At 50.1% G+C, this 21,905-nt stretch overlaps 1 protein-coding gene across 1 annotated transcript; it reads right to left on the reverse strand.

Moving 5' to 3' along the window:
* Nucleotides 1-1,519: 1,519 nt before the first annotated feature.
* On the reverse strand, nucleotides 1,520-20,859 carry STRIP1 (striatin interacting protein 1). The gene is given in 21 exon segments (NM_001075496.1): nucleotides 1,520-2,457; nucleotides 3,622-3,826; nucleotides 4,438-4,542; nucleotides 5,094-5,160; nucleotides 5,901-6,001; nucleotides 6,210-6,336; nucleotides 7,516-7,613; nucleotides 7,809-7,883; nucleotides 8,373-8,444; nucleotides 9,541-9,604; nucleotides 9,710-9,775; nucleotides 10,767-10,984; nucleotides 11,359-11,541; nucleotides 12,770-12,897; nucleotides 13,005-13,111; nucleotides 15,681-15,749; nucleotides 16,517-16,637; nucleotides 16,837-16,971; nucleotides 17,394-17,468; nucleotides 18,189-18,258; nucleotides 20,671-20,859. Coding segments are annotated over 21 exon segments (2,514 nt in total). The 5' UTR covers nucleotides 20,851-20,859; the 3' UTR covers nucleotides 1,520-2,209.
* Between the last annotated feature and the right edge of the window lie 1,046 nt (nucleotides 20,860-21,905).

Genomic DNA, 21,905 nt, shown 5'->3' on the forward strand with positions numbered 1-21,905 from the left:
TGTCTGTCTCTACCACATTACTGCTTCCACTTGCTTTTCTGGCCAGCTCTCCATCGACTGTGAGCTTCTCAAGGAAAGTAACAGTGTGGTGTCTTGTTCACCTGGACACCCAGGACACCCAGAATGGGCTCAGCCCACACCTGGCTTCAAATGGCCAATCTGCCCAGAGCACTGTCTGTGGCCATGGTTAAGGCCCTTCCCCTCCCGGACCAGCAGATGTAGGATTCACCTGCCCAAGCTTTACTGGCCCATGCAGCTTTGATAGTCTTTGTTCATTCTGCATAGATATAAACATATTTACAGACCTTTGCAAACCGAGAGAGAAAATGGCACCTTTGTTAAGGTGAAGCTTCAGAGGAGAGATTGGGGAAATAAAAAACCAGGAAGGAGGTAAAAGCCTCTGCTAGGTGGGTTCAGGGAGCCAGGCTGCATGGTGAAATAAGAATGTGAAAATTTATCTTACTCAAACTACAGTCTCAAAATACACACTTGCTATTGATCCTAGTACAAAACAGCAGAGAATCCATCATGTACACATAAATTGTGTTGAATCTCCTTGTCCTGTGCGAGTTACTTTGTGGTAAAGGATAATTGCAGGGACCTTCCATCTCCTAGGCCATGTGACTTACACATGGAGCACACTGCTGGCTCCACCAGGCTGCTCATAATCACACTGGTACGTCAATGCCTGTCCTGGAAGCCCAGCTCTGGGCCTGGACTGAGGCTCAATGGGCAGGTACTGAACGGAAGAGCCAACAAAGGGGAGAATTCCCCCAGAATACATTTCCTTTATAAGTCAAGACCCCTTGGAGACTTAGAAAAACTCCATACGTGGCCTACAAGTAAGATAAGGAAACTTGAAGCAGTTCTGAAAAGGGGACACCCTTTCTCAGCATCAGAACATAAGATCCTCAGCAGCAGAGCCTCAAGATCCAGCAAGGTGGAGGCAGACATATCCGGGAATCTGAAGGCTGGAGGCAGGCTCCAGGAGGCCTCACTGATGCTGAGCACAAAGGTGCGCCCTTCTTCAGCCACACGGGCCTGCCAACCCTCTCTTTCCCAGGACTCCTGATGGTCTGCTTCCCCAAGCTTTGGGCACTTAAGTCTCCTCTCAGTCCCAAGCACCTGCCCAGTGAGGGCCCAGGACAGACCCCTTCTCTGATCTGGCCCCTCCCCTCCTAGTACTGGAATTGGTTTGGCTGAGGCCAGCTCAAGGGTGTGAGCCAGAGAAACCTGGGGCTCCTAGTGCAATTATCTCTAACCCAGGGGGGTGCAAACAACTTATCACTTCAGCAACCCTGAGCCCTGGGGCTGGAAGCCCTGGAGCAAAACCAGACTAACTGGGGCAAGAACACTTGGGCTAAGTACCAACTCCCCCTCTGCTTCTCCTTCAGATGGGAAAAGTGGGCAGTTTGGCAGGGACAAGGGGGTGATCTATCAATGCTGGCAAGAAAATCCACTTTCTAGACCTGGAGGAGATGTTCAGGGGCCATGTTTCCTGCAGACAAGGCAATGGGCATTGGTTTTGCTTCCTTTTAATGTAAACAGAATACACAAACACATTAAAAATCTCAACATGACACGAGAATACACAGAGATTTATATAGAGATATTTACAGACCTTGCACACCAAGAAAAAAAAAACAGCCCCTCCGATTCATGGAAGCTGCCTCTCCCCTAACCCTATCCAAAACCAAAGTGCTGGGGCAGCGGCAAGAGCCTCTGCAATTGCTTCTGGATGAAACCTAGCAAGAGGCTGGAATGACATCAGAAACCCCCAGAGCAAGGCCAAGATTCCGCTCTAATCCCAAGCCCTCCTTCTTTGGCAAGCTGACATGCCAAGGATTTGTGTCTCAGAAGAGTGAGCATGACCCCTGAAATTCAGACATGGTGCATTCCCAGCCCATTCCAGCCTTCAGTGGAATGACAAAGGAGCTGCAACCAACTGTGTCCAAGAGAGGAGGGCAAGGAAGAGTGAAAGAAGAGAGGATCTCAAGCAGAGAGATGACCACTCCCGAGCAGGACCCTGGGAATCAAAGAGAAGCCAGATCCAGACTTGCCCACCAGCCCAGCACTGGCTTGGAAGGGCACAGTAGGGATGTGCTGCCACCTGGAGGAGGAAGGGAGCACTGCAGCAAGGAACCAGGACAGCCCCTGGAGTACCTGGAGATCACCCCTTCTTTCATTTTCAGCCTCCCACCCAGGAGCCTCACTGAAGCAGCTCTTCCCAGGAAATGGGCTTGGAGAAGACCTCCCTTTCTAACCAGAGGTCATAGTTCATCTGGAAGTCCTCAGGGAGATCCACCCGCTGGCCCAGGACACTTTGCAGGCAGTTATCCACAGGCAGAAAGTCGGGGTTGCTGTGGGCCCGGTCATAGCGCCGGGCGTTGAAGCGCTCGATGTTGGCACGGAGGGCACACTCCTCTGCCTGGAAGTCCCAAGGCCGGGCATCGAGATCTACGATGAAGCAGGAGGACATTTTATGTTGAGAGCCAAAGCCTTGTGGCAGCTCCCCTTGGGGTCACTGCAGCTCAGGGCCATACAGGCTTGGGCTTGGACTGTTCAATGTCAACCAATAGCAGGAAACCTCCAAGCCCAACCCTCGGGAAGACTTACAGAACTTCTTTCCTAGGTACACAGGAAAGTCAGGTCAAAGGGGAAACACCAGAGCTACGGAGAAAGAGGCTATACAGCAGTTTATGTGGATCTGCTGAAGGAAAGCCAGGAGTACAACACACTTCTCTGAAAGTCACATTCCCCCTGGCTCTCCCAGATTAGAGGCAGGAACCTGCAGACATGCCCCCTTTGCTTATTCTCTCAAATCCCCGACCAGGTGCTGCGGGCCACCTTGGCTCTGTACAAATTCGGGGCGTTGGGAGTGCAGATGCAGTCACGTGGCCCTGGGGCCGTAGTCAGGAATTCGAAGGGTGCGGCAGCATGCTTGGGGGTACCAGGAAGACCTACTCTGCCAGGGAGGCCAAGGTGGGAGGGGAGGAACACGTGCAGATACAGAGGGGTACAGGGAGGCACCCTGCCAGGAGAGGGAACAAAAGTCCGGGACAGGATGGCCAAGGTGCTCAGAGCCCTCGGTGTGATGGAAGCTGGGCTGAGAAAGTGGGACAGATTACAGAGGACAGGGAGGAACCATGTGTGGGCCTGATGCGTTAAGAGTTTGGCTCTGATTCTTCAGGAAATCAGAAGTCAAAGAAGGATTTTACTCAGAGAGATACCACCACCGGATCTGGGTTTTATAAATATCAGTAGGGCAAAGTCTGAGGCACTGATGAAGGGAAAGGAACTAGAGGCAGGGAAGCCATCAGGAGCTGCGAGAATTTCGGTGACCAGAACCAAGGCAGCTGCAGGGGTGAGAGAAAGGACGAGAGGTCGGAGAAAGTCTTGTGACAATTTCTGGTAAAGGAAAGAGGAGGCACAAAGAGGAGCAGGGATGACCACAGACAGAAGCCTGGCAGTTTCTCCAAGTCCTTCCTGGGCTTCCCTCTCTGATGCTACAGAAGCAGGAGCTGGGCACTGCCAGGTTGGTTGCTCGGAGGGAAACTTAAGAGCAAAGGGAGAGCTGTCGCCTGCCCCCACCCCCCTCCCTCGCCTCACACGGAGCCTCACCGTTGCCGTAGGCCCAGTCGTCATTCAGCCGATGCCGCACCTTCTGGTAGATGGCAGACATGGTCTTCATGTTGCTCTTTCGCCACTGCCGTCCCAGATACTTGGTCTGCACCTTGAGCAGCTTCAGCACATACAGCTGCATCATGGCCTGTTTCACTTTCAGGGCCCGCTTCAGGATGGGGGCTGACTTGAACACCACCAGCATCTGGAAATGGGCACGAGGGAGGCTGTGTTGAGGGCAGAAATGAACCCTGCTCTATCATCTGGGTAGGGTGACCAACTGTCGCAGTCTTCCTCAGACTGAAGAGTTTCTTGGGACATATGACTTAGACTAAAGTCTCCTGGCTAAAACTAGGCAAGTCCCAGGCAAACCTGGACGGTTGGTCGCCCAAGTATGGGTCATTCTGGAATTTGAAGAAAGCTACGGATTCCACCACCCGAAGTATCCTTATGTGCAGGTACATACGATTTCAGGGGGTTAGTGGGCCTCCCCACCCGAGGCATCCACAGAGTTAAGACAATTCTCAGAACCCTGGTTATGTTACCGGTGGAGATTAGGAGGCTATACAAAATTCCTTCCATATTACACGTGAATTTGTCTCAGTGCATGACTGTGCCGCTTCCAGTTCAACTCATCAAGGAACCAGGGATCCGCCCTCAACATGTAAGGATGTGGCTACAGGAGAGTTAGGTGAGGAAGATGTGGCTGCTCCAGCAACCCTGGGGACTCTCTGCCCCCACGTGAAGGGGACAGGATGGTGTGTGGCACTCTGCTTTAAGCTCTGGGACTCATGCCTGCTGGCTGTGCTGACTCACCATCGTCCTTGAATGCTTCCATTTTGTCAGCTTGTTCAAGATCCGAAGCAGATTAATACAAGAAAAGAGGTTTCTCCAGCAAAACTGGTTATTGTCACCTGCTTCCTGCAGGGAAAACCCAGGAACCATTGTCCCCTGCACAGCGGCAGGCGCCCCAGTTTCCCAGGCCCTCCCATATATGACCTCAGCACTGCTGGGTCACTCCACGTGGGCACCAGGAACCCTCTCCTCTCCTCAGCCTGGGGGAATGCCATCCCAGAAGCTGGCAAAGGGTAGGGGGTGATCCCGAGAATCTTCCTGCAGGCAATGTGGAGCATGACATTGGGGGCTCTGGCCTCAGCCCCCACTACCTGGGGCACCCAGGCTCCCTCAGAGCTGTGGCCCCAGAGTTCCAGCGAGGGGAGAAGGAAACAACTCGACCAGGTGAGCTCTGGGTCAGCAGCCCCTGAAGACCACAGTCCTGACAAAATAATTTCTAAATCCAAATGTTCCTACAAGGTCCCCTCCCTGGTCCTCCTATGCGATGTCAGTGCTTCAAAAGCCAGGCACTCAACAGTGAGCTGACCTGTGAAGACGCCTTTCCCCCAGGTGAGGGGGCAGGCTCTCCGGTCCGCCCTTACTCAGAGGGAGCGCTGGGGCAGAGGTCAGCTACTCACCAGACTCTCGGCAGTCAGCTCTGGCAGCTCGTGCACCACGCAGTGAGGGTAGTCCAGGACAGAGATGCTGCAGGGGGCAAGAGAGCAAGGCACCCACCATGAGCAAGGGCTGGGGCCTGGGGAACGGCCGCTGGCTTCTGGCTTTCCTCTCTGGCTTGCCGGAGCAGAAACAGCAATCTACCTTGTCTGCACTACCCTGATAGGGAAACACCGCCTACAAGAGCACTCATAAGACCCCTTTGTAGCCAGAGACAAGCTTGTAATCTTGTGAGGGGTGGAGAGAGCACGCTATCCCTCACAGCAACAAACCTGGGGCTGGGGTAGATTTCTCAAGGCAATTAATTTACACCAAACCCCTGCTGGAGACTGTGTCTGGCTAACAGCTCAGCTTGTGGCGTATCACAGTGACAAACAGTCAGTGTCAAGTACAGCTGGCACCAGGTGATGGGGCGGGATAAGAGCAGACAAGGCATCGCAGTGCACATGGCCGAGCTCCTGGAGCACGCAGGCAGCCCCGCCAGGCTCCTCAAAAGAATGGGGGACACAGAAGGACTGAGGGCAGTACTGGAGCCCAGGATGAGAACCTCCCACCCAGGCATAGACAGACTGAGTCACCTGTCACCAGACTAGCCAGACTCAGGTTTGACAAACTGGCGTTTTCTACAGACTACATCTCTTTCATCTTTGGGTCCTGACATCTGGCAGAGCACCAGCTTGTGGATGCTGACTGGGCTCAGTGGAAGAGGCCAGCTAGGAGCCCTGCCATCTGGCCATACCCACCCCTTCCTGATCCCTGGTCCTTATCACCTGTTCTTGGCAGTGATGTAGGACATAATGTTTTGATTGAAGAACTTTAGGATCAAAGGGATGCAGTTGGCAAACACCAGGTGCTGGGCCATGTACTCAAACTGAAAGCAACAGGAGAAAAAATAAGCATGCCCCTTGGGATCTCACCCTTTCTCTAGTGATAAAAGGCCTCGCATGGAGGACTGTTTATCTGCACATTCGTGCAGAGCTCAGGGAGGTTTGAAGGCCAAGCCTCCGTTCTTTGGGGCCAGAGGAGCGGCACTGCCCAAGGCCCTGGCCCCGTGGACAGAAGGAAGGGGCTATAGATACCTGATAGACGTGGTTCAGCTTGAAGTGCTTCAGCAACAGCAGCAGGACGGCAGAAATGGCCTTAACGATGACCTCTTTGTGGCGGTTCACATCCACTCCCAGCTTCATGCTCTGCAGCACTGTGGTGCTGGAAGCACAACCCCCGGTGAGCCCCCAGCACGTGCAGCACCTCCTGCCTGGCGCTCCCAGGACACAGGACTCCTGAGCCTTCTCGGGGCAGAGCTCCCACCTAACCCTCCACCCTATGGACATCTCAGAGGTAGGCCCGGCTCCTCCCACCCACCTCCCAAGCAATCTAGCTCAGTACAACTGACTTCTTCCTTCTGATGCCCCAAACATATTCTTAGCCTATTTCCCTGCTTTTCCTCCAAAAATGAACTTCTCATCTCAAGATCTTCCTTAGGCTTCTGCCACCATACGCACTTGTGTTTCTCAGAGCATGTTCTGCTGGAATACCAGTATATTGAGATGGCTCTTGTTACGGGGAAAAGGCATTCTGAGTCAGATAAATTTAGGAAGTATTTACTTAAATCAGTTTCTTAATTTAGGAGTTAAGTTCTTAATTAAGGAGTTAACTATAACTCTTTATAAGAGCAGATTTAATACTTGAGTCTGGAACCCTTTTTCTGTCAGGTGGCCTGGCGTTCTCTGACATCCCCTTTGGTGTCAGCCAACCCTCCTACTCCCTCGCTGGCTGTCACCACTGGACCCAAGTGGCCAGCCCACCAGGGAGTTAGGCTCAGAGCTGGGCAGTCCTGGCAGGCAGGCAGGAGATCAGGTGCCCAGGTCCTTCTCAAAGTAGAACGTGATCTGAGTTTGTACTCTCACATCAAAAAGATGAGGTCAGGGCCCCAGGGAGGAAGAACCCCTAAAGATTTCACTATCACCCTGAGACATTCAAAAATATTTTTCATGCCAGTTCACTGGTGAATAGTAAGGAATATACACCCAGCTCCAATGGCTGATTTTTGTGCAGAAGCTAAAACTGTATATCCTGAATGTCCTAATCATTTAACAGAGGAGGAAGAGGAAGTGACTTCTCCAATTCACTCAGTCGCAGAGTCTACACTAGAATCCAGGCCAACTAGATGAAAGTGTCCTCACAAGCAGTAAAACTAAATATTTTACCCAGTACATTTTCTTTCTTCTAAACCAGGAATACCCTGAAGTTAATCTGCAGAGAAGCTGAGCTAACATAGCAGCAGCAACAACAAAACCAAGAACCACCAGCACCCAGCAACAGTGGACTGAAAGGCAAACATGTCCCCTTTCTGTACATCCTCAACACTCAAGACTTGACACTCACGGCATCTCCTCAGGCAGGACGTCAGCTAGGATGTTGATTGAGTCTGTTTTGGCTTTCGAGGTGGGAGCTGCGGCCAGCAGGATCTTCAGTAGCGCTATCTGGCAAGGAGCAGACATTCACACAGCGTGGCTGAGAGGGCCCCAGGCAGCACAGACTCCTGAGAGGCGGTGCTTTTAGAGGTGCTTATGGGGCAAAAGGAGGCACTCAAGGACACCGGTGGGCATGCTCTCAAGGCCTATGTTGTGGGGCGGTGACCCCATGGCAGGCAGAGCTCTCAGGAGGTGCGCACTCACCATGTACTGTGGCAGGCTGGGGAGCAAGCCTTGGTACAGAGTTTCTGCAGGCACCTGTTCAACTTCCTCTTCTCCCTTTCAATACAATGGGTACAAGGGGCACTGATACAAAGCCTGGTCCCAACAATGCTCTCCCGAGCCAGCCTGCTAGCTGGCTGGAAGAGAATCTCTAAGTATGGACGTAAACGACAATGCTGATGATGATCACAAACTTTCAATAACAAAATGTGCCAGGTACTTCACTTGTAAAGACACAATGAATCCTTCCTACAACTCTATGAAGAAAGTACTATTGTTATTTCCATTTAACAGGCGAGGAAGGGAAAGCAGAAGGAGATCGAGTACCTTGCCTAAGTCCCCATCCACCAAGGGTGGAGCTGGGACTCCGAGGCAGGTGGCGGGCCCAGGTCTGTGCTCTTACCCCTACACCCGACACGCAGCAGCCCTGCAGCAGGAGCTAGACTGGGAGCTGTGGGAGGGCAGGCCAGGGTACTCTGCAGCCTAGGCCCATACAGTGCTGCGAACGGCTGGGATCCTGTGAGCTGAGGAAGGCCCCCAACTCACCCCTGAGAGAGGAGAGCGAAGGTACTCCTCCTCCATCTGTGCCTGGACCTCTGCAATCGACGTGTACTTGTGCTGCAAAGAGAGGGAAAGAGGCATTAGGGCAAACAGCCCGCATTCTCTGGCCAAACGCCCACACCTGGGAAAGGCCCCATGCAATTTTCTTCAAACGTCATCTTCTCAAAGAGGGCTAAGTCGCCACAGAGATCCTGAACTAAAACCCAAACCCAAAATATTTTTCTAAGTGGGCACCTATCTCTTAAAACCAGAATAAAAAAAGCACAGAACAGGTTAGGGGGAAAAAAGGAAAATTAAAGGAGAGAAGGGGACTTTCAGATAGCTACAGCTATAGGAGGAAACTTAAAAGCAGAATCAAGGACTCAAGTACTCAGAATCAAGTACTCAAATACTCAAAAAGCCTAGCTGCATGAGGCCCACCTAGTACTACAAATTTCAAAAATATTTTTCAAAAATATATGAACATTTATATTCCAGATACGCTCTTAGGAGATACACCTCTTCCTCATTGTGCTGTTTCCTCCCATTGGAGGGACACGTGTGTACCAAACACCCTGGTCTCTCCCCGCCGCCCCCCAACTCACTCCTCCCCTTCCTGACTGGCCAGTATGGGAGGAGGAACAGGACAGTCTCAGCTCCACCTCTTTCTCTTCTCTCTTAAGGAAAAAGAAAGCCTGTACACTCTTCTGCTCCTTGCTGGGCTGAGCAGGGCTCCAGCCCGCTCTGGTCTGGGTGGGCGAGTCTGCCCAACTCTGGAAGGGAGGTGTCAGGACACCTCCCGCAGCTGTGCTCTCACAGCACTCCATCGGCAATGAAGCTGGCATCTGAATCTCCATCTGCCTACTCCTCTAACTCAACTCCCTGAACTTGGGCAAGGAAAACGGAGGCTATTTCCTAAGCCCCTTAAAACGCCAACTGTCAGTTAATATAATCTTTAATGGGTACCCCAGTAAGTATCCAATAAAAAAAGCTCAGTTAAAATAAATAAAATGTATGAAAAAGTGTTTTCAAGGATACTGCCACTGTCCACCTATTCCTCCACCCCTGGTTCCTTCAGGCAGACAGAAGTCTAAAACAGCTTCTGCCAACAGGCTGGTCTCACTTTACTCACTTGGGACCAAACTAGGCCAAAAGCTTACCTGAAGCCACCTACCTGTTTCAGAGTCTTGATGCTTTCGTGGATTGGCCTGGGCAGCCCCACCACTGTGTTCGTGTCACTGGAGAACAAAGGCCCTGTGTTAGGTCTGGGTCCTCAAACACCTGAGGCCGGGAGGGTGACCTTCCCACTACCTTTCTTTAAAAGGCACTCAGATCATACTCACCTGCCCAGAGTATAACCTATGAACTTGCTGCGGCTGGACTCGAGGAACATCTCAATGTCTTTCTCTCTGCCAAAGGAAAAGACTGCGGCTTTCTTACAAGTTACCTCAAGGCATCATGGTTAATAAAACACGAAACGTCCAGAAATTGTGAAGCTAAAAGAAAAAGTCTCCCACAATTGTTTTTCTTTTTGAAAAAAGAAAATAAAAAAAAGAAAGAACTGAAACCTTCAAACTATTTTAAAGTCCTTCACAATGCTGTTGGATCAATACTCTGAAAACATATTATGTGTAACTAATTCATAAAATTAAGGTGCTACATCAAACTTAAAAGCGTACTTTATTCAAGTGTACTTGATGTTAATAACAAGTCTGTCAACAGAATTTCTCAGATATTTTTGAAATTTCCAATTACAGCTGTAAACTACTCATTTTTTCATATGAGTCATATTGTCCTGTCTCAGACCATTAGGCTAGCTTGCATTTTCTGATGACTTGTTCTGTATTCCCATCACAGATCACTGAAAACTGGGGCTTTACTTAGATCAAGAAAATGACTTCTATACCCTTTCCCATGTTCATCTATTTCTTAAGTTGATGCTCTTTTAAACAGATTACATTTATATGCATACAGGAACCTTCAAATCCATAGATTCACACACATGTATCTCAAGCATCTTAATTATGGTTCTAAAGAAGTTCTTCCTTAATCTATAATTTTCTGTCAAATATCATACACAACCCCTGGGAGAGTGGAGATGGGTTTACTTAAATGTCCTTGTTTTAATCTTTTTTGTAATTCCTTTCACTAGTATCGCATCTAACCAAGAGCTAATACATATTACTGACTTGAGAGCCATGTAAGGGCCTCTTTGTGCCAGGCCAGCACCCTGACCCCCCAGGGCCAGCACTGGGTACTTCAAAAGAGGCTCATCCCAAGGCCAAGGACATCCTGGCCTTGCACAGGACCTCATGTGACAACTCAGGCCAGATGCCAGGCCTGTGGGAATGATGACTCTGGTTTCAGGAGTGAAGAGCGTTCGGGAGGTCTGAGACTCACCTGACCTTGGGAGCCCACGGGAGCCCCTTTGGGCAGGTCAGCCTGTCGGTCTGGGGGTGCTGCAGTGGGGGAGGCATGACCTCATCCCGCTCAAGGGGGAACGTCTCCCCCTCCAGACTGTTGTCGTCATCATTCTCCTCCTCCTCCTCTCGAGAGTCATCAGCCTTGTAGGGATCCCGCTCGTTGAAGGCATCCAAGTTGTCCTGCTTTATGAGTGCCTGAAAGCAGAGGAAGGGAGGTCAGACAAGAGCCAACCAACGAACAAGAAAGGGGCATGGAGGCTGGAGAGGCAATTACGTAGAAAGGTGGTAGGAAGAGAGCCAGGAGCAGTGGAAAAACCTGAGAGCAAGTCATGGTCTCGGGCCCAAGTGACCAATCAGTTCTTGCCCCAGAGTCCCTCAGAAGTGCCACGTCCTAAGTGCCCACTAGATCCTGGCCCCTGGGCTGGGGACAGTGTCCCTGCTCTAAAGGCATGCACACTGACGCTGATCAGAGGGGACCTGCAATAACCTGGGGCTCATCCAGAGACCATGCCACTGCACCTGTGCACCCTGAGAACCCTCAGGAGTCATGGGGACCTTGTCGCCCTCACCTTGTGCTCCCGACGGCCCCGTTTCTGCTGCTGCTCAATCAGGTCAGAGGCAGAGGCCGGGGGTGAGGCAGCCCTCATGTTGCGGATGACCTTGATGCTGTCCTCAGGCAGCGGGGGGAGCCCCAGGATGGCGCGCTTCTCGGCCTTCATGCTCTGCAGCTCCTCAAAGCCGCCCAGAGTGCACTGCATCAGACAGGTGTGGATCCAGGTCAACATGTCCATAAGCCAGTCCCTGTCTGTGTCAGGCTCGAAAGTATCTGTGACACCATGTCTTTACAGAGACGACACAGCCTCTGAACAAGGGACTTAGCCCACCTCCAAGAGACGCAAGTGACATCATCATGGGAGAGGAGAAAGGGGGGTCAAGGAGGAGAGACACATAGGCTGACAAAGCCTGGCGCAGAAGCACACGTGGCTCTGTGCGGCCCACAGACTCATCAAGTAACAACAAAGCTGCCTGAAGAGCTTAACCCTTCAAGTTCCTAGAAAAGTAGGTGACACTCAAATGCTTCAAATGCTGTACATGCTAGTCTTTCAAACTTAAATTGGGAATATATTGCTGGATGCTCAAATTAAGAAAACAAAAAACAAAAAAAAAACTTCATCTAAACAGCCCTCTAGAAGTAAAACCCCAGTAGAGCTCAATGATTTTAAGCTGCTTCATTTCACTGTTTCTGAGCAATTCAATTGCTTTCCACTCTGGCTTCAATGAGGCTTCACAGGCAACCAACAGGCTTCTGGCCAAGATGCAATGTGTAGACCACTCTGAAGGGGCCTAAACTCACTGAGCTCGCTCTGCAGAGTTGGCCTATTATGGAAGATGGGAAGGTGAGGCCCAGGGAGAGCAAGAGTACAGACTCCAGCTCCTCGTCCTCCCAGAAAAAAGGGCTCCTGGTCTGGTATGGGTCTGGCTACTGAGCATGGCCCCCAAGCTAAGGGTGATGGCCAGCCTACTCTCCTGGAACCAATCCTTCCCTACCTAGAAAGAAAGTAAGCCACCATACCCTGAGGATAATGTAGGCTCAGGGCTCACCCTTTCTTCTTTCCAGTGACATCTGACTGAGGGGCCCTTTACACCAGCTTTAATCTTGCCTCGAATCATTTTACAAGCTCCAGGTTCAAGAGCAGCCTGTCTGGGGAGAAGGTGTTCCATGATTGCAGAAAACAGTTTCCAGGAACCAGGGAACCAACCACCTATTCTGATTCAAACACAAGTCCTCTTAGGCTGCTGTGAGCCCAAAGTGACACTTTTTTGTCATTTCCTTTCAGGACCCTTCTTTCAGAGTTTTTTTTTTTTTCAACTAAAGCAGTTATGTATTCATACAATTCAATATCCAAAAGGATACACAGTGAAAGTCTCCCTCCTCCCCTGTCCCCTAGCACCTGAGTTCCCCTTCAAGGAAGTGCTCACCAACACTGTCTTCCAGAGCAGCAAAAGAACCTTTTTCATGGGGAAGTGAGGCGCATGGCCACTGCAAAATTTGGTCACCATCCCAAACAGCATGATGGCAAATGGCTCATTGTTGTACAGCGGGGAACCTGGGGGACACCAAGGTATCAGGACCACCGGCAGCAACAGGACCCTCCCAAAGCCCTCCAGCCTCTGTTCCCAGGAGGGCCTCCAGCCAGGGCCCCCAGAGTCCTACCCAGCTCAGCCCTGAAGGTCTGTCGCATCGTCCTCCACTCAGCCTTATCACCCTCACACTCCTGGTGAACGGTCTCCACAATCAGGTACATGATGTTGAGCAAGACCCTGGGAATAAGAGGCAGCTCATAAGGGGGCAAGATGGGGGATCAAGGGAGCACCCTGGTTTCCTCATATCCCACCTGACATGAGAAAAGCCTGCACACAAAGGCTGGCTGGGGCGGGGGCAGATGTAGGGCTGTGGGGACTGTAAGGTAGAAAAACTGAAAACTCAGTCCCACAAAACACCTGTGATGTTTCCTTCTTTGTCCTTGGTGCTAAGGTTGGGACCAGACCTTCTATTCTGTGTTTCTAGGGTATGAGTGCTTACTCAAAGCAGATGCTTAATAAATGGCTACTGAATGGATATCCAGACATGAGCAAGAATGGCCCAAAGCATTTACTACCCTAAGCTTCCTGGAATGAGAAAACCACAGAGGCAGGAGTGAGCTGCGGAAGTGGGTGTTGGATCAGACAAAGCAGAGGATGGTCAAGGTGAGAACAAGCAAATGTTTACCCTGTGATGGAGTAGAAACAGGAGCGAGCAGGATGATGGCCAGGGACCCTAACTACAGTAGGGAACGTCACCAGCATCTAATCTGAAAACTTCCAAATTCACAAAAAGAGGTGGATTCTAATCCTCACAAAAATGGAAAGGTAATCTTTCTGTTTAGCAGCTGCTAATCACAATGGTGTGATCACTCATCTAGAGCTAGACATCCTGAATGTGAAGTCAAGTGGGCCTTAGAAAGCATCACTACCAACAAAGCTAGTGGAGGTGATGGAATTCCAGTTGAGCTATTTCAAATCCTGAAAGATGATGCCGTGAAAGTGCTGCACTCAATATGCCAGCAAATTTGGAAAACTCAGCAGTGGCCACAGGACTGGAAAAGGTCAGTTTGCATTCCAATCCCAAGGAAAGGCAATGCCAAAGAATGCTCAAACTACCGCACAATTGCACTCATCTCACACGCTAGTAAAGTAATGTTCAAAATTCTCCAAGCCAGGACTCAGCAATACGTGAACCGTGAACTTCCTGATGTTCAAGCTGGTTTTAGAAAAGGCAGAGGAACCAGGGATCAAATTGTTAACATCTACTGGATCATGGAAAAAGCAAGAGAGTTCCAGAAAAACATCTATTTCTGCTTTACTGACTATGCCAAATCCTTTGACTGTGTGGATCACAATAAACTGTGGAAAATTCTGAAAGAGATGGGAATACCAGACCACCTGATCTGCCTCTTGAGAAATCTGTATGCAGGTCAGGAAGCAACAGTTAGAACTGGACATGGAACAACAGACTGGTTCCAAATAGGAAAAGGAGTCCGTCAAGACTGTATATTATCACCCTGCTTATTTAACTTATATGCAGAGTACATCATGAGAAACACTGGGCTGGAAGAAGCACAGCTGGAATCAAGATTGCCGGGAGAAATATCAATAACCTCAGATATGCAGATGACACCACCCTTATGGCAGAAATCGAAGAGGAACTAAAAGCCTCTTGATGAAAGTGAAAGTGGAGAGTGAAAAAGTTGGCTTAAAGTTCAACATTCAGAAAACGAAGATCATGGCATCCGGTCCCATCACTTCATGGGAAATAGATGGCGAAGTGGAAACAGTGTCAGACTTTATTTTTTGGGGCTTCAAAATCACTGCAGATGGTGACTGCAGCCATGAAATTAAAAGACGCTTACTCCTTGGAAGGAAAGTTATGTCCAACTTAGATAGCATATTGAAAAGCAGAGACATTACTTTGCCAACAAAGGTCCGTCTAGTCAAGGCTATGGTTTTTCCTGTGGTCATGTATGGGTGTGAGAGTTGGACTGTGAAGAAGGCTGAGCGCCGAAGAATTGATGCTTTTGAACTGTGGTGTTGGAGAAGACTCTTGAGAGTCCCTTGGACTGCAAGGAGATCCAAATAGTCCATCCTGAAGGAGATCAGCCCTGGGATTTCTTTGGAGGGAATGATGCTGAAGCTGAAACTCCAGCACTTTGGCCACCTCATGCGAAGAGTTGACTCATTGGAAAAGACTCTGATGCTGGGAGGGAATTGGGGGCAGGAGGAGAAGGGGACGACAGAGGATGAGATGGCTGGATGGCATCACTGACTCGATGGACGTGAGTCTAAGTGAACTCCAGGTGTTGATGATGGACAGGGAGGCCTGGCGTGCTGCGATTCATGGGGTTGCAAAGAGTCGGACACGACTGGGAGACTGAACTGAACTGAACCTTGGGACACAGCCAGGAAACATCCTGACGTCGTCAGGACTAACCCCATGCAGATGGGCAAGCTGTGCTTGAAAAGCACAGGTTGTACATGGCTGACACAAGGAGCCACTTCGCATGCTTCATCCCAATACAAAAAGCTACTCCACCAAGCTTCTGGGCAGCAGCGTGGGCAGGAGGCCACACTTATACTAAGTGGCTCCACCCTGATTTCCTCTGGGGGTCTCATCCCAGGGCCCACTCAGGGAGCCCTCAGTAGGGCCTGCTCATCATACACCAAGCCCATCACATCCGCAGATTAGCACGTGCAGAAGAACAGCACACACATCGAGGAAACCCGGAGCCCCTGCCTGCCCTGCCCTCCTTCTCCGGCTATCGCTCAGGGAGCCCAGGGGTGCTGCTCGCCTCACCTCAGGTCTGTGCTGTCCGCCAGAGAGATGGCTGGCTTCCTCACCGCACTGCTGCAGGCAGCACTGTTGCTGTGGGAGAGATGTGAGAGTCAGTGCCTTCCCCCAGGAGGAAGAGAAGTGGTTCCCCCAACAAGTGCTGCCCAACAAGGTGATAAAACCCTATGCGATGCACTTAGACTCACAAGAGCCCACAGGACCCAGCGGGCAAAAACTCAGGCCCTGAACCAGACTGCCAAGGTTGGAATCGTGGCTCTAACACTGCCTAGCCATGTGCCCTTGGACACTCAATTTCTCCATGCCATAGATTCCCCATCTGCAAAATGGGGACGGTAACAGCAGCTATGTTATTAATGAATTAGTACGTATAGTGTCCTTAGAACAATGCCTGGGACATGCAAGCACCCAAGGAGTGCTTTTACTACTGATGGTGTTTTCCTTAGATGAGCAGCAGCTGGCGTGTCCACCAGACAAAGGACTAGTGGAGACAAAGGCCAGAGCAGGTGCTGTTTGAGCCCATGTGCCAGCCTTGTGCCCGGTCTCCTGCTCAGGGGAAACTCAAGGCAGTACGCAGGTTCACAGTGAGAGACCTTTATCTTTTTCTGGAGGAGCACTGTAGGTCGGCAGGAGCTGCACTGTCTAATGAGCTCTTTGGTGTTAGCGAGCTGTGGGCCCCTCATTGGTCTTCGAGGTTTGGGTCAGCATCTCGCCTATTATTCAAGCTGGCTGGTCAGAACAGAGCCCCACGTGGCCCATTTAACCCACTCAAAACTGCTTAGTTCTGCAAGCTCTGCCCCTCTGCCCCCCTTCCCCCACTTGAGCCCCTCAGAAGAACTCACTCTATTTCCATGTTCAGAAGCTCCACCAGAGCGTTGAAGGTGCCCACCTCCAAGAGCAGAAAGGTGTTGTAGCGCATCCAGGACTGAACCTCAGCCTCTGAGCTGCACTCCCCAAAGGTGCCTGCAGACACAGGGCACGGCTCACTGCGTCCCTGCCCGCATCTGACCGGGCAGCAGACACAGGGCACGGCTCGCTGCGCCCCTGCCCGCATCTGACTGGGCAGCAGACACAGGGCACGGCTCGCTGCGCCCCTGCCCGCATCTGACTGGGCAGCATCACTGAAGCTGGTGTCGGGGGTCTCTGGGTGTCCACTCAGTACCTTGGGCAACATAGAGAATCGCCCGAGCCACCTTGAGCCTCTTCTCCCTGGCAGTGACCTCCAAGCCATCCAGGAGCCTCATGGCGTGGGTGCGGTGCTGGTTGGTGTCCAGCTCGGTCCACTTTTTATCTGTCACTGCCAAGAGAGAGACTGCTTAGACTGGAGCCCAGAAAAATCCTCCCAATGGAACAGACACCATATTAACCCATCAAATTCAGGACTGCCACAGGACCAGAAGCTCAGAAAGATAAATTACTCCTTACATAAGGGAGGAGGTCACACCACTGCCCCATGAATTTGAAGTGTGGTTGAAATACTGCTATTTTGGGTGCAATTTTAATTACATAAAGCTTCCCCCATGATACACACTTCTGAAAAGCCCCCACCAGAGTACCTGCAAGCCCACCCTACATGTCACATCCAGCCTTGAATAACCATGGTTCAGCAGGCTTTTTAGGCCACTCCAGGATGACTGAGGTCATTCAGATGACTAAGAGAAACCTGTAGCTCTCAGGATGCAGGGTGAAAGGAGCCAAGAAGGAGGGGAATCGTCTCACCATGCATCCGAAAGTCCTCCTCAAAGCATTTTCGATTCATCAGGAATTCTGGTCCTTCCGTGTAGCTATAGAGCTCTGTCAAGAAAAAAGGTCATCATCTCCATGTCGATGTCCCATAGCAGGGCCACAAGTAGCAGAGAAGGTGAGGTGTTTGCCTCCAGGCCCAACTCTGTCCCTGAGTCATAGTGACTCCCTGGATGATGCTATCTAATTACTAAGGGGGTCTCAGTGCTCTAATGTGCACAATGGAATGCTGACTACCCTTGCGGCCAATAACCAGATGCCAGCTAGGCATAAAGCCTGGCATTTCCAGTCCAATGCGCATTGATCCCACCATGCTATGCCAAAGGCTAACTGCCACCGTGAACATGTCTCTCTCAAGTGGCATGAGAACAGGGCCTGTACTATGGAGGCTTGAGAAGCAGCTCAGGCTGATTGCATACTATACATGAGCAGCAGTGGCAACAACAGATGGACACAGAGATAGACCCACTCACTGGCATTCCTCAGGACTCCTTGTTTGAGGAGAGACCACTGTCAGGGGGATTGTGTATGGCCAAAGAACATCAATGTCCACAGTGGGACTGGGCCACAGCCAATTGAGCTGACCATGCGGAGATGTTTCATAAAAGTAAAGGACAAGTCAAAGTTATGAGATATGAAGGGCTTGAATCTAATAATAAGTTTCATATATACATATCATTACTAGTACTAACTAGGAGATAAAATGAACTCCAAAATGACACTCACTCTCAATTTTATTAAAGACCAAGTAGTAGAAGGCCTCTGCCTTACCTGAGAGTTCTGCAGCCCACTTGTCTGTGTCAGCATACTCAAACTCCAGGTCAGGAGACTCAGAATAGCCCTGTTGAGAAAAAAAGGGTTATATAAAAGATCACCATGAGTGTTTTCCAAAGGAACAAACACACATGCTTCCAGAGACACCACTGTGTTATAGGACATCACTGCCTTCACTTTTCTGACGTTTTATCTCAACGTTTTTGTCTTCTGGGTTAGTTTGGCTCTCCCTACCAAGCCTTCTCAGAGTACCTTGCACTACTCCTTCATGTCACTTACCATAACTAGTAATTATACGTGCACCTGTGCATCTGTTTAGTGTCCATTCTCACCAATGATTTCACAATGCTCAGCACAGTACTTGGCATGAATGACCGAATGAACAGCGTATACTCAAATAAGTACTTGTTGGATAAATGAACACTAAAGCTTCCATGTGTTCCATGCAGTAAAATGATCATTCCACATGGTACGAAGATTTTAGAAGCCTTGTTTCTTTCTGGCTAGTGGGCTATCAACAGCTCAGTACAAAATAAGTATTGACACCCTCAGTCTTCCTGCCTTTCTCTCAAATTTCAGCAAGAACTGACAGAGAAGGCAGCAGCTGAACAGAAATGGCTTCCCTCCCACACATAGGAGAGATTATGGCAAAGAATCTTTTGACTGCTGGAAATATGTGAGTACTGAGAACACACCATCTGGGAAGCCCTGTTCTGGGAAAAGAGAAGAGGTGAAGAAAAAGGCAGTCCTCAGCTTAATTACAATCTACTTGGGAAGACAATGACCACCCACAAAATGACATAACATACCCTCAAACATGAATAACATAAATAACTCTACTTCTTATTCAGAGGCAACAGACTGCACAGTTTCATAAGTTCCTGAGCTTCAGTTTCTTCATTTATGCAATGAGCATGACAAAAATCTATCTTGAAGGTTTTTTAAGGACTAATCAAAATGATATGGCACACAGTGGGCTCTCATCAAACACCTGCCTCCCTGTTCTGCAGGCATGCCTCAGGCTCCCAGCCGACTGATTTCAGCTTTGACTCAAAAGAGAGCTGTTATCAGTATTTCTAAGAAAATAGATTTTGACAGGTCTCTCAGCTTAAATGTGTTCACTGAATGACCTTCCATGTGTTCAATCTATATAGAAATTAAAGGGTAGAAAGTACATTTAATGGAAACACTTAGGAAAATTGTTAACTATTTAACAACTATGATGCTTCTGATGATGAAACTGGATTCACCCCTACCACTTTAAAAATCCTCCATACTTGAAAAATTATTAAGAAGTCACCACTGATGTGCAATCAGCCCATCATGCAAGGGCTCCTAAAAGGTCGGTTTCATTGCTTTTTCAAATAATTCACTTCAAGCTCAAAGTGTATCTGACTGGAACTTGTCAAATTTTGATGTCTGACCAGATGTTTGTTCTTGCCAACAAAAACCAAGAGCTTGAGAGGTACTGATTTCAGGTGTCTAAAGACAGCATCATCACTCTGGTATGACCTGATACATTATATCTGGACAAGAAAAAATGCCTTCTCATTAATAAGCACCTGACTGCTAATCAGCCTCAGGTGAAAGAAATTTCCTAGTAAGTGCTCTGGGAACATGCTGATTAAGAAGCCCTAAAACGCTGCTACCGTGTGTGTCTTCATTCATGAATTCTACAATGGAATGCAGTGGGAGTAATTCTTTAACTCGGGGTGAGGTGACTAGTCAGCTCCAGACTACGGTGTCTCCGGAATGGGAGGAACAGCCCACTAACGAAAGAAGAGAGATGTTGAGCCCCAACGCCTGTTTAAGTTATTTCTGATCTTTAACAGTTCAGCATCGGGCGGACTGGGCACACCAACCACCGGGCACTGTCTAACCGTGGCCTGAATCTGCAGTGGCTAAGCTCAGAGCAGAATAAGACTGTTCCCCTTTCCAACCATCGCGACCTACAGGCGCGTAGTATTGATACTATTAGTGCTAATTAATTAGCTCAGTCCTTCTCTGAGGTGCCTTCCCAACCCTCGCCAGTCCCTTCCCAGCCCACACACGCCCTCCACCGTGCGCCGCGGAACCTACAGGACCAGAAACTGGAGATGATTAGGGGGTCTGGGGTGTAGCCGCCCCGCCCTCTAGAGCGCACGCAGATCACTGACTCTTCACCCGAGAAATGGGGCAGGGGGCGGACTTCCGAGGGGCTGGGGCCCGGAGGCCGCGCCCACAGCCCGGGCCTCAGAAAAGGCGACACGGGCTCCGGGAGGTTCTCCCGGTCGGCAGAGCTCGGGGCGGGGACCCCAGCTTCACGCCTCCGACCCCCGGGAATGCCTGCCTTGCTTCCAGCTCCTTTCGCTGTAAATGACAACTCCCCTGCCGAACCCTCCAGGAAACCCAGCCTGGACCCGAAAGCGGCCCCGAAGTGGGGCCGGGGTCCACCGCCGCCGCCCGCCTGGTGCTAGCCTCGCCCCCCGAAGTTCCTGACCTCCGAGTCTTTTCGCTGGTTGCGGTTGAACTCTCGGGCTTTGCCACCAGGCAGGAGGCCTCCGGCGGTCCGCGGTGCCCCAGGTGGAGGCTGCGCGGTTGCAGGCGGCGGAGGTGGCGGCGGCTGAGGCTGCTTGTTGTTCATGATCAGCGGGCCGGGAGTGCCGGCTGCCGGCTCCATCTTGGCGGCTCCACACCCCCGGCTCGATTCACTGACCGTGGCTGTGATGCAACTCTCGCGTGAATTCCTCCCGGAACGCGCCCTGGTCGCCATATTAAGTGTGGCGGCCAATGCCAGAGCCATCTTGACTGCCCAACACCTCGCGAGATTTTCTCTGTGAAATCTTATCCTTCTTATAGTTTCTGTTTCGTTTCCAGTTTAGAGATCGTTTTATCTGCAAAGCCTCGCTTAGCCCCTCAGCCAGTTTAGTGGAACCCCTCTCTTTCCTTTAACATCGCTTTGCACTTGTTACTTTCACAGCTCTGTCCAAAGCTTGCGGGATATTGTAGAGAACAAAATGGACACGATCCCAGTCTTCATGGAGATTACCTTCACGTGGGGGAGATGTGGGAAACGAATGAGCAAATCAATGAAACAATTACAGTTATGACATTCTTTTAATCATTCATTCAACAAACATTTAATGAATGTCTCCTAGACTTCAGACAGTGCGAGAGAGTGGGGAACAAAATCAAGTTCCTACACTAATGAAAAAAATGAAATGATCTGTAACATAGAGCCTGTGAGTGAGCCAGACAATGCGCTCACAAACAAGTGCTAAGAAGAAACGAAAACAAGTGTAAGGCATTGGAAGGTGACAGTGATCGAGGTACAGCTGGGCTATGTTAGGTAGGCTGCTTAGGAAAGGAGGGGCTGAGAGTGATTTTCAATGAGTTCTAAAAGAAGTGAGGGAGAGCCATACCAATATCCATGGAGGTAACATAGACAGAGGGACCAACTAACTCCAGAGCCTCCTAGGTGGCTTGGCAGGAACTGAGTGAGCCAGGAGAAGAACAGTAGGAGATGAGGGCCATGTAAATGCAGGGGCCAGATAAATATAGGGCCTAGAAAAGCATAGAAAGTAGTCTGGATTTTATTTTAAGTAAAATGGAAAGCCATCAGAAAGTGTTGACCTGCTGCTGCTTTTGGAGAAAGGATTGGGGTGTTGCAAGAGTAGGTGAGGGTGGACAGGTTCAGAGACTATATAGATGGAAATGATGGTGTCTTACGCCAGG

This window comes from Bos taurus, chromosome 3 (assembly GCF_002263795.3).
Source record: "Bos taurus isolate L1 Dominette 01449 registration number 42190680 breed Hereford chromosome 3, ARS-UCD2.0, whole genome shotgun sequence".
NCBI lineage: Eukaryota > Metazoa > Chordata > Mammalia > Artiodactyla > Bovidae > Bos > Bos taurus.